Source organism: Puntigrus tetrazona, chromosome 5 (assembly GCF_018831695.1).
Source record: "Puntigrus tetrazona isolate hp1 chromosome 5, ASM1883169v1, whole genome shotgun sequence".
Taxonomy (NCBI): Eukaryota; Metazoa; Chordata; class Actinopteri; order Cypriniformes; family Cyprinidae; genus Puntigrus; species Puntigrus tetrazona.
The window spans coordinates 4461223-4475476 of NC_056703.1; the positions used below are offsets into that span (position 1 = coordinate 4461223).

A 14254-nucleotide genomic window follows, 5' to 3' on the forward strand; every position below is an offset into this window, starting at 1 on the left:
GCAAGATGACGGTGTCTTGCAGCTCTGAGATGATTTCATCTAGTCCGGCGACATCTCTCCAGGTCACCTTACAAAGAAAGGAAGAAGATATAAGCTGCTAATCAGTAACCAGCGGTTACAATGATTACAGGTCTCACCAAATCCAACGGCTTCCAATCTGCCAACACAATTTAACTGGAAATCAGTGGCAACCGATGACGTGCATAAATCACGTCTTCACTAACAAGTGCCTGTGCCCGTTGTTTTGTAAACTGTAACAGGCACAGGGCGGTTTGATGAACGCTTCGCACTGATTGCAAGAAAACCGGTGGTTACTTTGATGCCGCGGGGGTCGACGAGATGAGTTGCGATGTTCATTTCGTACTCGGTCAGACCGACGCCCTCGACGCCGATCTGCTTCATCAACCGCTCGGCCTGGAGAGAGTCAGGGAACACAGCGAATCATTTACAGAAATACACGAGAAATAATAACAACAACACCAATCAAACTCCCATTAATCGCTTTCAGTGTGTTATTACGGTTACTTTAAGTGTACAGTGTCTTTACCCGCTTCTTGGCTTGGGATTTTTGCTTCTGTGTCGGGTCCAAGGCCTCCACCACCCATTTGATGCTGTAATAGGTTGCCGCTCCGAAGACGGTGAGTCTCACCAGCATCCCCACCACCTCATTCCGGGTGAGGGGGCGGAGGAGGGCATCTCGAGGAATGTCACTCAACATCTTGCTCCGCCCACGCCGTCAGCCCATTGGCCGAGAAAAACTATCTGGGTGTGTAAATCTAGAACAGAGCAGGTAGACACATTCACAGCAAGTGAATTAATAACAATTAATAACAATTTCATATTTAGTTACGCGTGAAAGATATTTTACAATAAACAATAGTGTTATTCAGTACAATAAACTGCATAATAACGACGCCAGCAAATAATATCGGCGCATGTTAACATATATTTTAACTGCGATGCATAAAAAGACAGAGGCATATCTTCCGGTGGGACCTAAAATATATAGAATTTGATTAACTGATTTACTCTAATTGCGCAAATCACAGGCGAGTGCCAAGAGCAGTCTCATAAAAATTAAAACACAGTACATTTTTATGACATTTACTTACATTTCACAGCATCACTGTCATCCACATACATCGACTTGTGTCACCGCGCTACACGCACCGTGCGGAAAAAATCTCTACAAACATAGGTTCCTACGTCCGCCCTGAGTTTTGTTGTTTTTAAACAATATAAACGATCGATTAGATGAATAAATAACTGTTAGTAGAAATGGACTGCTATAATAAATACGCAAATAAATAAATAAATAAATAAATTTGACTGCTTTCATATTGTTGTCTCTTAATCTAAACGACAGATGTTGCTTTGGAACACACAGGGGTCTTTTTTTTTTTTAAACACATCTGTTAATTAAAAAAACAATACAAAAAATACAATTAAAAGTAAAAAAAAATGGAAGACGAAATAGCTCTAAAATCTAGCGTAGCTATTTGATCTGCGCACATCATTTCTGTCCTTCATCATCATCATCATCATCATCATCATCATCATCATCAACAACATTAGGTTTGTTTTATTGGCGTTCTGCACCCCCCTGTTGGTTCTGACGGACATTAATTAACATAATCTTATCGATTTGCATATCCAGCCCTCAGTTTCTTCTCATACCACGTGAGGGCAGACTTGGCATGTTCAAATAAACCAGCGCAAGAAAGCAAACAGGAACACTTGAGATTGTATCTGCCTCCATAATAAGCCAGAAACATGGATGCATGTAATATATTGAAGGTTAATTAAACTGGAGAATGGATGCTTGCTGGCATCAGGGAGTCATTATCTTCAAGAACAGGAACTGGCTGCAAGCCAGAGACTAAACTAAACATCGCTGTGTTTGATTGGTTGCCATGGTGCTCGCATCTTCCTGTGATGGATGCAAACCGGGAGATGCATTCATCTAATTTCTTCAATCTTTCAATTAGCGGAGGAAACAGTGTGCACTTAGATAATGCAGCAAAAGAGAATTCTGTTATTAATCTGATCTAATATTTAAATTTTTTTGCACATTCCTGCTAGAGCTCTATTGGCTGCTATTCGGAAATTTTATATTTAAAACGACTCCCTTTTAAATCGAGCGATAGCTTTGTCAGAAAAGGAAGTGAGCGTTCTTTATTAAAGAAATAGACTCTATTTGCGTGATTATGCACGTGAAGTTGATACGCTGTGAACATTTTAAGGATGGGCTTATTGTTATTAACAGCTTTTCACTATAATTGTTGGTCCGGAGTCGATTGTCGTGGAGTTTTTTGAACTCATTCTCACGGCACCCATTCACTGTGATGCTAGATTTCTCAAAAAAAGAACCAAACTTGTCTGCAGTGAACGGCGGGAGTAGCATTTTTACTTTTTTTGGAGTGAACTATTCTTTTAATGAAGTCTGAATGAATTTTTTTTAAGACAGCGGTGTTTGCTACCCACTTAAAATGCATCGAAATGGATATTCAACGAGACGATGTTTACAGCTGATTCAGAAAAACAGCAGCCGCCTTAATAATGTGTCTGGCAGTGAAGTGCACTAGCACTAAAAGTGCAACAAGAGACCTGCTCAGCAACCTCTATCATCTTAGCTCAACACCTCCCGCTCCTCCGAGAATAAAAGTCTCTCTCCTTCCCCGACTTCAAGTCAGCATCGCATTGTACGTGACTTAAAAGGATCACATAGTTCCTGTGGGTAATTTTTATGGTGATTGTTCCTGTCACCTCTCTGGCCCTCTGTTGATAGCAACACAAGCAATGACAGCGGTGTACACTTTAGAGAGAACCGGATTCCCCGAGCACCCAAAATCTAATCTTTTATTATGCCGAGGATTGAGGCCAACTTTTTTTGCATCGCCACTGTAATTAAAAAAAGCCAATCAAACTGCACGTTGAGAAAAGTGGTGCAGAGATGAATCCACCTCCATCCAAGGGTTGTTTCTCTTGCATGCATAAATGCACCCTCACCTTAATTCAATTAATTTCGTTCAGACCATGCAGAAGATGTCGTGGCATCAAAATTTGGGGGAGAAAAAAATAGACAACCGTTCAATAAAAAGCTGAGAATCGAAAAAAGAAAGAAACACGTGCTCTATATCAGCCTGTTCTTTCTGCCTGCTGTGTTTCTATTGTTCGCGTAAATGAAGTTCCTGGTTGTCAGTGACAACCCTGTCCACCAAGCACTTCACATGATGCAACGCTGCCAGGACTTTTTCTCAGAAATTCGTCCTTTGTGTGTGTGCAAGTGTCAAGGCTTGACCACGCGCCTGGCTGCATTCGACTCGTTCCGTCTTCGGGAAGAAGAACTCCTGTACTTTGCTGCACGCTGCGGAGCGTGGCGTAAACGCGACGTGATCTTGTTACGTTTTCACTCAAGATAAAAAAATGAAAATAAATCTGTCACAATGAGGACAGAGGTGGAATGGACCGGATAAAAGGAGTATCGATAACAATTGCCCATCGTTTGTATGCTCTCAGACAAAAAGTACACTTTATTTTATGATGTTAGTGCTGAGTAATTAACCAAGTGTGCTATGTGGTTAGATTGGCTTATGTGCATAATTAACAAGGACACCTAGTGCTACCCTTTTTTTCTGTGGGTGTACCATTTGATTGGATTACATTTTTTCAGATAAGAGAAATTCAAATTTTGTCACATACACATACATACGTGGTACGACATGCAGTGAAATGCCGCCCAGCGTCTAAAAACTTAAGAAAGGAAAAAGGAAAAGAAAGAAGAAAAAGTGCAGGCATTATAAATAAGAGATAAAAATTACAAGTTAAAAATTGAAGGAATAGGAGACAACTTTTTAAGAAATATATAAAAGAGTATATAAAAAAAAAAAAAAAAAAAAAAAAAAAATATATATATATATATATATATATAAATATATATATATATATATATATATATATATATATATATATATATATATATATATATATATATATAAAATATAAAATATAAAATATAAAAAATATATAAAGAAGAAGTGCAACTGGAGAAAGCTATATAATGTAATTTATTTAACCTTGCGCTTCACATTAATCGATGGATTGGAGTGGTGTTATTATTGTGATGTTTTTATCATCTGTTTGGACTCTCATTCTGACGGCACCCATTCACTGCATAGCATCCGCTCGTGAGCCAGTGATATAATACTAAATCTCTGCAAATCCGTTCGAATGAACAAACAAACTATTTTAGGCATTTTCTGCAAATGGACCCTTGTGAGCGCGCGTTGAGTGCGAAAACGGACGGAACCCGTCACCCATCTCGGTTTTTAATCGTCACTTGTACGTTAAGCCAGAAGCTCTTGTTTTAGTTTTGCTGCTGGAATTTCTCCAGTGTGACGACTCCATCCGCCTGCGTTAATCACGATACTTGATATTCATGAGCAAGCCACTAGCCTCAGCCTTTTTTTTTAATGCAGATATCTTATGAAAACTCATTTCTGTTTGATGAAGAGATAGAATTGTCTATTAGTGCAACTGGAAACAAATTTGCAGAATAATGTTCTTGCCAGACAGATGTGCACAAAGCAAGCCGGTAAGTGAGCAGCCCAATCAAGAACATAATGGCGTAGCTGATTTGACTTCTCATGCAAGAATCCGGTAATAAACATCTGATTTCCCAGATGAGTTTCTTTAGAGACTTATGGTAATGTCGGGAGAGGGTTATCGCTTTCTTTGTGAGGGACATTCGGGTTTCAAGGGAATCAAGGCCCTTTTCTGAACAAATACAATTGGCTCTTTCCAGCATTTCCCCATTCGTCAGTGTGACAGTGCATGTCTGGTGGAAATGAATGGATAAATAGAGAGAACACATTTAGGTTGCAGATTATTCCTGGCGCATGGAGGCAACTCTGATGCCAGGATGACAGAACATATTTGGCGGACTGTCTATAGTGATGCTTTGGCTTGAAAAACATCAGTTTAAAAAAATCTCCAAATAAAATAATTATTAAAAAAAGGTTTTCAAAGACCCCCATAAATTACGAAGAGAATTTAAAATATATATGCATTTTTCATAACTAAAAAACACCTGCCTTCACCCCCTACTCGTTAGAAAAGAAACTTGTTTTTTTTTATTTTATTCAAATAGTACGCATTATATTATGAAATTTTATTTTTTGTTTTGTTTTTTGAAAACAAGACAATTGGCTTTTATTATATAAATCTAAACAAAATTTTAGTTATAATTTCACCCAGGGGATTTAGAGCACTGCCGACACTAAAAATAGTTTTCTAAGCGCATCACCCACAGAAAACTTGAAATAGTAAGAAGGACTTTATTTTTGAGTTGCCAAAAATACCTTTTCACACTGTGCCGGTTTGCCTCTTGAGCTCTGACCTCCATCCATTGTTTTATTGATTATCACGTCGCCCCTGTGCCGCCCAGAATTCTGTTGCCATAGCAACCCATAGAAATGACGTATTCGTGGCAAACGGGGGATTGGTCAACATCAACATTGTACATATTGATGAAAAATGAATCCGCTGGGCATTGCTGGGTGGTGGTCTGATTTAGTCCGACTGCTCCGCGCCTTCTCAAATTTCACCTTCTGTTCCCTAAGACTGAAAAGCATTAAAAGCGCTTGACGAACAGATGAGAACGGGTTTTCTAGGTGAAATGTATCTTCGAATTGATTCCTCACCTGAATTAAATTCCATGTCATGCTGCATTTATTTCATTTTTTGGCTGTCCTCTTTTTGGTCCCACAAAAAGTTCTTTTCATTATCTCCTTGGATCCTTCATCCGTACGGCATCAATCTTGGACTGACACTTCCATCATAAATTACACGCCTAGGCTTCCCTGTCGACCGCTCTCCTCCCAGAATCCACCAGGTGGCTGAACTAACACCAATAAGTGTATCTCTCCTGCGAACAAGCCGCCGTATTGATCACTGTTCATGTTTCCTCTGAATCAATCTCCATCACCCAATGGCCATTTTCCACATCATATTTCTCTTTCCACGGGAGACTGATGTTTCTGTGGCTTTGAGAAGGGGGAAGGGTCTCAAACAAGGAGATTCCATCAAAGTAAAGGTCCCCAGTTCCCCCTCAAGGCGCCGCTGCTAATGCAACCCAACACATCACTGTCATACCTCCGGGTCTCTCAGGTCCGGAAAGACAACAATATTTGTAATGGATTTAAGAGATGTCAAGATAACTCAGATGCCGTCGGCAATGGTCACTCTTTCATTCCTTAGAAAACTTTCCTCCTCGTAGAAACTCTCAATAGCCTACTTTCTATTAGTGGTGACCTACATGCATTTGGGTGTCAATCTTACAAGGATGAGGAAAATGTACAACTCTCTCCGCTTGTCAGCAGATGATAGGATAAATGCACACATTTGCCATTGCTTGCAGAAATTTCAGCCACGAAATCCAGTCATTAAAATAGAAATAGTGTGTGTTAACCAACAGCGAGGTGCTTGGTTTGAAGGTAACTAGTGCTTCGTACATCTCTGCATTATTGGTGTTACCCATGACGTATTACCCATGACCAATTCTAACGTCTCCATGCTTATCACTTTTAGTTTATGCTTAGACTTATTAATTGGTCTTTTGATTCACTTAAAAGAGTTGGCTCGTATGATTCAATCCCTTGGGAATCACATTACGCTGGTCACGGGTTTACGATTCTCTAAGAAGAACTAACTGACATTTGGGAATGAGATCGAACTAGTTGTACTGTTTATGATTCATTAAAAAGAATCATCTAACGAGAGTCATTCATGCAGTTACTGGATTACTCTGGTCATGCTGTATGTTGACGTCAACATGAAATGGCTTGGGATTCGTTTTAACGCCGACTCGTTTCGATGATTCAGAGTCGACTTTTTATCGGTGTGCAAAATAGACATTGTGTTCAAAATTACGATGATACATTACAAAAAATATCAAGCAGCAAAACAAGCTGTTTTGTTTCGTTTTACCCCGCACTTACAAGATATATTAAGAGGATAAGAGTGAATCATTTAGGAATTAGACGATTGTCGTTTCTGTTTTTGATTCATAGAGAGTCACTGATCCTATGCTGGAATCTCACGAGAATCATTTGGTTGCAGAACTGGAAATTCAAGAGGATGATTTAGCCTAATCACTACTAATTACTGACAAAAAAAAAAAGCGTAAGTGTTCTAGATAGCTTTACTCTAGTAATGATCTCTATATCTGGATAACTCGGTACGGGTGCTTGTTAGAATCCCCGGAGTGGCTCTGAACTGTGAAACAGGGTTGAGTTTCTATTACTTTTCTTATCTTCAATGGCCGGTCCCTCTCCAAAGCTCTTAAATGGGTTTTTGGCCCAGAGAAAATTAATATTGACTTTCTATTGACACCAGACCATCGCCGCACGTCCTTGGTATTACACCCAAACGCATTGTTCATTTCCCAGCGAGGCTGATTCAAATGTGCGGTCCAGCTCTTCAGAGCGTGCACTGAACCAGTTACTGAACGCGATGATGAGGACGGTCTGTACAGCTCACCTCCAGATTATCTTATTCATTCAGATGGCTCCTTGACATTGAACTCCAGTCTGACCGTTTTAATTAAATTTTCACAGTATTATAATCCAGGCTAATTCAAACCATTAAAAGGTCACTCGGAAGATGTAAATCACAAAGATTTATTGCGCACAAATTGGTAGGGGATATCCAACATTAAAACACCATTTCTCATTTTTGGCATGTTATTAGCATCGGATGCATTTAGCGAAAGATATGTTAAACGCTTAATGACCGGTGCCTGTTGTTTAGTGGCATGCTGTAAATAGCACTGCGTTTGTTTTTTGGTTATCTGTCGTCATAAAGACAATCCATGACGATATCTTGTTAAAGCCCACAGTAACTGGAAAAGCTTTTTTGACCAATAAATAACACTGCTCCTTAAAAAAATCTGCCACAAAGTTTCTGGCTTTTTTTGCAGTACGTACTCACCCTGTCTATAAAAATATCAATTTTCTATCCATTATGAAACACTGTGCTTGTCAGCTTGAGTCAAATGGAGCTGTCAAGCAATGATTCCCTCATCAGGCCCGCTCCGCTGAACAGCTTTACAGCATGCAGTGGATGTTTGTATAAGAAGCCAGTCTTTTCATTGAAACGGTGCCTGAAGTGACACGTTTTAGCTAAGGTTTGCAAAGGCTGGCTTTTTTGATAAAGCAATACATATGTCTTCGGTGCCACAGGTGTAAAAAAAACCACAAAGCAGATCTGCAATACGTGGAGCGCGATGAGAAGAAAAAACAATTGGTTTTATGAAGTGTGACTTTATATATTGCTGTGAGAAATGAAAGCCAGCGTTGTTGTTGTGTTGAGTTATGTTGGACAGGATAACAGGGCTCTAAATCATGCGGCGGGATCCACTGACGCTATTCTGCCACAGTATGACAGATACAGCGTCCGAATTCATTACATAGATTTGTTACTGACCTCACAAGAACAAAATGGATTTCAGACTAAATGCTGTGACATCTAGGCTTGTTATAATCGTTACCCAGTTTGGACTGTTCCCGTTAAACTGTTCTGGATAAAACGACAATTTAATGTTTAAATGCTGATTCAGAGCATTAAGGCAAGGATGCTAAATATAGATGTGGGCATCTAATAACAAAGGCATCTGGTGAGTTGACACTTTTTTACTTAAGAGTATATTTTCTTTCTTCCGTATAAGGAAACAGAGTAGTAAAATGAAAGATATTAAACATTTACGTAGAAAGGTGCAGATTATATTTATCAAATTTTTACCCTCCGTGACAACGTGCCCCACCAGCAGGCCACAGTCACACCGTAAATACAATAAAACTTCATTAAACATAAGGCAAATCCAAATTCGGTTCAGTTCAATAATATTGCAAAACTGGTCAATTATAGAACGGTTCGATTTAGCTATAAAGCAGCTCGAAAGAAGACAATAGCGTAATTATTAAGCTTTTTAAACACTTTTGAACATAAAGTCTTCTATAAAACATAATCCGAACTGCAAAGTAAATTGGATTCATAAAATTAATCAATATTTCGAGCTTTTTCCCTTCGTGACAACTAGCCCCGGTCTCCCGTTCGCACTTTCAGAAGTAACACGCAGGTCACCTTCAGTGATGTGTTTGCTGGTCTGCTAATACGATCCTTTGAATATATTCCTGGCACCATCTCTGTCTCACAATGCACTGAAGGACCTGTAGGCCCATGGCAACTTTCTGCTCTGATGCAAGACTTGCGCCTACCACAGAAATGATTTCTGCATTGTAGCTCAAAGAGATATTGTGAAGACGTTCGGCGATATGAATGAGGGACTGGATGCACACCTTGCGGCAGCAGGTCTTTTCTCTACTTCTTCATCTCTCTCCGTCAGACCTTCACATTGCCCTATATTTTCCCTCTTCTCTCTCATCAAAAGCCTCATCCTCCCAGCTCTGACCCCTCTTCGTCTTTCTCAAGCCTCCTTCCTCGTCGACTCCTGAATTCATTTTGTTACCCTTGTTCTTCCTAGTCTTTTCAGAAACAGATGGCCCGCAAAATAGTTCATTGTATAGCATTATTGTTAGTATTTCTGCTAAGTAAAGAATCATAACAAGCATAATATTAATGTATGTGCATTAGTGATGAGGTTTTTAACTAAGATTCATTTAACCGGTTCCTTCAATCACAACGATTCATTAAAAAACAGACCTTAGTTTAGACTAACTAAACTAAATGCAACACTAATAGCACGCACTGTTTAAAGGTATTAGAATGAATCATTTTCCCCAACTCACAAACTTTCAAAACATACCTAATTTTTTCTTTTCCATTTTAGGAAGAAAATCAGTATGCTTTTAAAAAAACAGAAGTGCACTCCATTGATCACGCCGTATTTCTATCCCTCACAGCCTCGTCTGTTAAAAAACAAGCATTGCATACCCCGCTAATGTCTGTGACTGTCTAATTTGTACAAAAAATTAAACAAAAAGGCTAATTTGTGAATGAAACACGTGCGCCGCTTGGCTATGCAACAGTACATTTTCTGTGGCTTTGTTTGGAGCCTTGCAAAAAAAAAGCGCTGGTAATTGAGCACCTAAAGTAGAAGTTACTCAAAATTAGCATCTCCTGCTGAACCGCTGTATAAAATCAATCGCATTTGCAATCAGCTGTTTAACTCGCACCGCTATGATTACCTGCGCTGAAATTCAGAACAGGGCTCTTTCTCGTGATATTGCTTAATTACAGGCTGCGCGACTATTTTCACGCAAACCTGTTATCGTATTTTAATCTATGTCAGACCAACCGGCCCACTTCGCGTAAAACCAAATTAACCGTCAATGGTGCATTTCCCTTTTGCCATTTTCTTTCTTTCCGTCTTCCTTCTGATGCGCGCTCGCTGATATTTTTTTCTTTTGTCAGGAAAGAATGAGGTTTAGTTACCCTTATGATGCTCCACACGAGGTTACGCAACCCCTTAACGTCCTCACTCAGCGCTCTGGTTCAGTGGGAGAATATCAGTATCAGACTGATGAATAATACATCCTGATTGCTGTCACATTTATGGGTTATGATGCACTACAAACACAGGGTTCACGGCGAGGGTAAGCAAGTTGCTCACTGCAATAGACATAAATTGTTCAGCTACCTCGGCTATCGCAGCCTATGATTCTATAGAAGCCGTTTTGATTGAAAACATGTCAACAAGGTCGCATTTTATGTTACAAAAGAGTACAAGTTAAATATCTCTAATCCGCAATGTCAACATGAAAATAACATGCATAATATATATGCATATTACCATTGAATGTAATCAGAAGATATTTAGTATTTTAATATTCGGAATAATTAATAATTTAAAAGAAATGAAATTAAGATTTAAAGCAGTATATGTACAACAGTGAATGAATAAACAGTTTAGCCTCTCTCCAGACTATCAAGGTCACTTTGCAAAGAAACTGGATGAAGGCATCCCGGATGGGAAGTCAAGGTTTTGTTTGTTTGGTTTGACTGCGAAAAGAACTAAAGGGTTCGGTTCACTTCCTGTGAGGATTTGAGATGTGATATTGTTCTCGAACAACAGGAGGTCGACTTTAGCTTTTCCTCAAATGGAGGCTGGCAATTTTAGCCTTAGTGAATAAATCTAATAATAACAAAATAACTTTGTAAATATGATTCCTCAAACTTCTTTTTTAGGATGTATGGGATGAAAAAAATCGTCATGAAACGATCACGTCCTCTAGTAAAAATTTAATATATAAAAAATACATTTATTTCATACTAATGCAGGTTAAATCTATATCTAAACAACTCAAGACTTGTTAAACTCGGCATACTACTTGTGCACAACAATGTTAAGCCTAAAATGCGTTCAACGTCCCTTTTGACGAGCTTTAAATAATATCGGACTTTAAATGCAAAAATATTAAAGTGTACCTGAAATATACTTGCAGTAGTTAAAGTTAAAGTGCAATACGTACAAAATTATACTATACTAAATTATACTCATATAGTATACTAAAAAGACAATTACAGGAAAAGGACAATTAAGTATATAAATATGAAAAAGTATCTGTGGTATACGCAGCATAAAATAAATGCATTTCTAATACATTTAGGTATATTTATTATTCACTAGGACTGGCACCTTAAAATGAGCAGGCATACTGACGTGTATGAACAAAATGCAGTAGATATTTTAGTACAGTGAAATGCAAGTACTACAGTTGTAATGCTGCAGGAAAGATTAACGAACGTACGTTGGCGTATCACTTTAAAAGTTGTTGTAGTACAAAATCATTTGACAAGCAGTAAGTGATTACAAGAGTCTGGCATCAGGTACAGAATACTGCTTTTATCTCTGAATGCAAATAGTTTGATTATGATTAATGTGTCCTGGCCCCAGGAGTTTTGACTTTTGCTTGTTATGCATCTGGGGAAACGCCGCGTTCGGAAACAGATCGGCTTGCCCTCGTGTCATTCAGCCATCGCTGAAGCTGTCACCGCTGAAGAGTTAAACTCTGCTTTTCAGAAAGCAAACAAACAAAGGCCAATTTAATGAAAAGTGCACCAGCATGACCGGAAAGGTTTGAAAGCTGAATTAATTCATCAGTATGGCGGAAAGCCACGATAAATGATACATAGCATTATTGTTAGCATTTCTGCCAAGTAAAGAATCGTAACAAGCATAACATCTAATATTAATGTATGTGCATTAGTGATGAGGTTTTTTAACTAACTTGTTATGCAGGTTGCATAGATTCATTTAACCGGTTCCTTCAATCACACCGATTCATTAAAAAACAGACCTTAGTTTAGACTAACTAAACTAAATATAACACTAATGGCACGCACTGTTTAAAGGTATTAGAATGAATCATTTTCCACAACTGCACAAACTTTCAAAACATACATAATTTTTAGGAAGAAAATCAGTACGCTTTCAAAAAAGAGAAAGCCACGATTAACGCTTATTTCATGAGACTGGAATTAAGTTGAAAGGGCTATCATTTCTAAACAAAAACCCATTTCCCTTTACGTTGCCCCTGCTACAGGCCAGCAGAACTTGTGTACAGAACAAAGTGAAAATTTTATAAACTGAAAGAACAGATTGAAGTTTTGAGCTTCGCTTTTAACTTCAGACAGAGGAAAAACAATAAATGTGAAGCAAAACCCTGAAGACAGTTTAGAGATTTTGATGTTCACTCAAAGCTGTTTTTCTAAGCGAGGAAATATGACCTTATAAAGCTGGAGGGCGGGACACTTTATCTGTGTCATCAATCAAACTCAGAAAACAATTTAATGCCTGTCAATAGAGAATGTTGCATAGCGTTCAGCACAGACGCCTCCAGAAGACACGACTAGTCAAGCAGACGACTGACGCTTTCTCCAAATAACCTTTTCAAGAAACTCGGGAACTGAGATTTTTCCTCTTGTCATCCAGACACACGTAACGTTCTGTTGAGCTCCCGTTTAAAAGTAATACGTAAAATAATAGTGATTTAAATTAGACTACCATTCGTTTCCCTTCCCGTGTTTTTCTGATCTGTTTCAAACCGCTGGATAAGATGTTGCATCACAAACAGACCATTAATTTTAGGTATCCAGATCGTCATGTTCAAAATAAACTGCTTCGCCATAGAAAAGCATTGGGAATGCAAAAAATGCACGCCTTTTATTCGTGCTGGAGTGTCTTAGTCTTCAAAGAGTTGGTCTACAGTGCGTTTTCACAGAAGTTTCTACCTGACATTTCAATTTTCAGTAACAAAAGAGTGCACCAACTTGTTTGACAAACGGTTTTCAGAAGATGTTCCAGGTTTTTGTTGAAAAGTAATTTCTGTATGATGGAAAAGAGCCCACAACTTTTCTCTATTGATGTTTTCTAAGGACAAACGTGCCTTGATCTATAGAGACAAGAGGGCTTTATGGAATGAATGGAAAAGAATGAATTCGCAGCGCTTTACACGGCAATAAAGCCTCTCCATCAAAGGTTCTCTAACGAAGAAAAACCAGCTCTGACTGAGGGATTGTGCTGCCATTTACTACACATTTGGTTCAAGAGAATACGGATAATTTCAACTCATTACTACAGAAGGACAGTGGATGTAGTCTTCTTTCTTTCTCGCTTGCCGTCCTCCTTTCTTTCTTTTTACTATTGTGAACATCAGCATTCCACTTTCCATTCTCAGCGCTTCAGTTAACGTAACCCAATGCGACATTCGGCTAACTCATTTGCTCATATTTGACTAAAGCTATTTCTGGTAATCCAGTAGACCGTGACTGATTTTATTGCGTATTCTCCGCGAGTGCTCGACTATTTCTTGCCATATTAGCAAAAAATGAATTTGCACACATTAGCCTCAAGTCCTTCTCATGTGTTGAACCACTTTTTATATTGATGATAATCTTCTTCTTCGAGAAGTCTGGAAATGGTGATTAAATGTTGATTTTCCATCAGTGGAGCAGGAGATGAGATTTTACATCCCTGTATCCCTGAAATCAGTCGAGGACTGATAAAACGAGCCATCTGAAAGCAATATCCTCTATGTTTCAGGGGTGATAGGGTCTGCATTCTGTGTAATAAATGACCTTATTGCTTTTTAACTAGATGACAAAATAGGAATTTGCGATTTTGCTTCAAGCCACTTCTTCGTAATGAAATGCTCTACTGTCTCATCAGGTTTATAGGTAGTGCAGTTCTTCAGTTTCTGCGCGCCCTTCAACTGGAGTCAGAAATATCGTAATT

General features: G+C 38.7%; 1 protein-coding gene across 2 annotated transcripts in view; it reads right to left on the reverse strand.

Moving 5' to 3' along the window:
* Nucleotides 1-1195, reverse strand: part of atad1a (ATPase family AAA domain containing 1a) — a 5599-nt gene extending 4404 nt beyond the window's left edge. For both annotated transcript variants that reach the window (XM_043238426.1, XM_043238425.1), the window contains exons 1-4: nucleotides 1113-1195; nucleotides 548-776; nucleotides 316-414; nucleotides 1-67 (exon numbers count right to left, since the gene is read on the reverse strand). The exon at nucleotides 1-67 is cut by the window's left edge and continues 54 nt beyond it. In XM_043238426.1, the coding sequence (XP_043094361.1) occupies nucleotides 1-67; nucleotides 316-414; nucleotides 548-718 (337 nt within the window). In that variant the 5' untranslated portion in view covers nucleotides 719-776; nucleotides 1113-1195. The remainder of the gene's footprint in view (nucleotides 68-315; nucleotides 415-547; nucleotides 777-1112) is intronic.
* Nucleotides 1196-14254: the final 13059 nt, after the last annotated feature.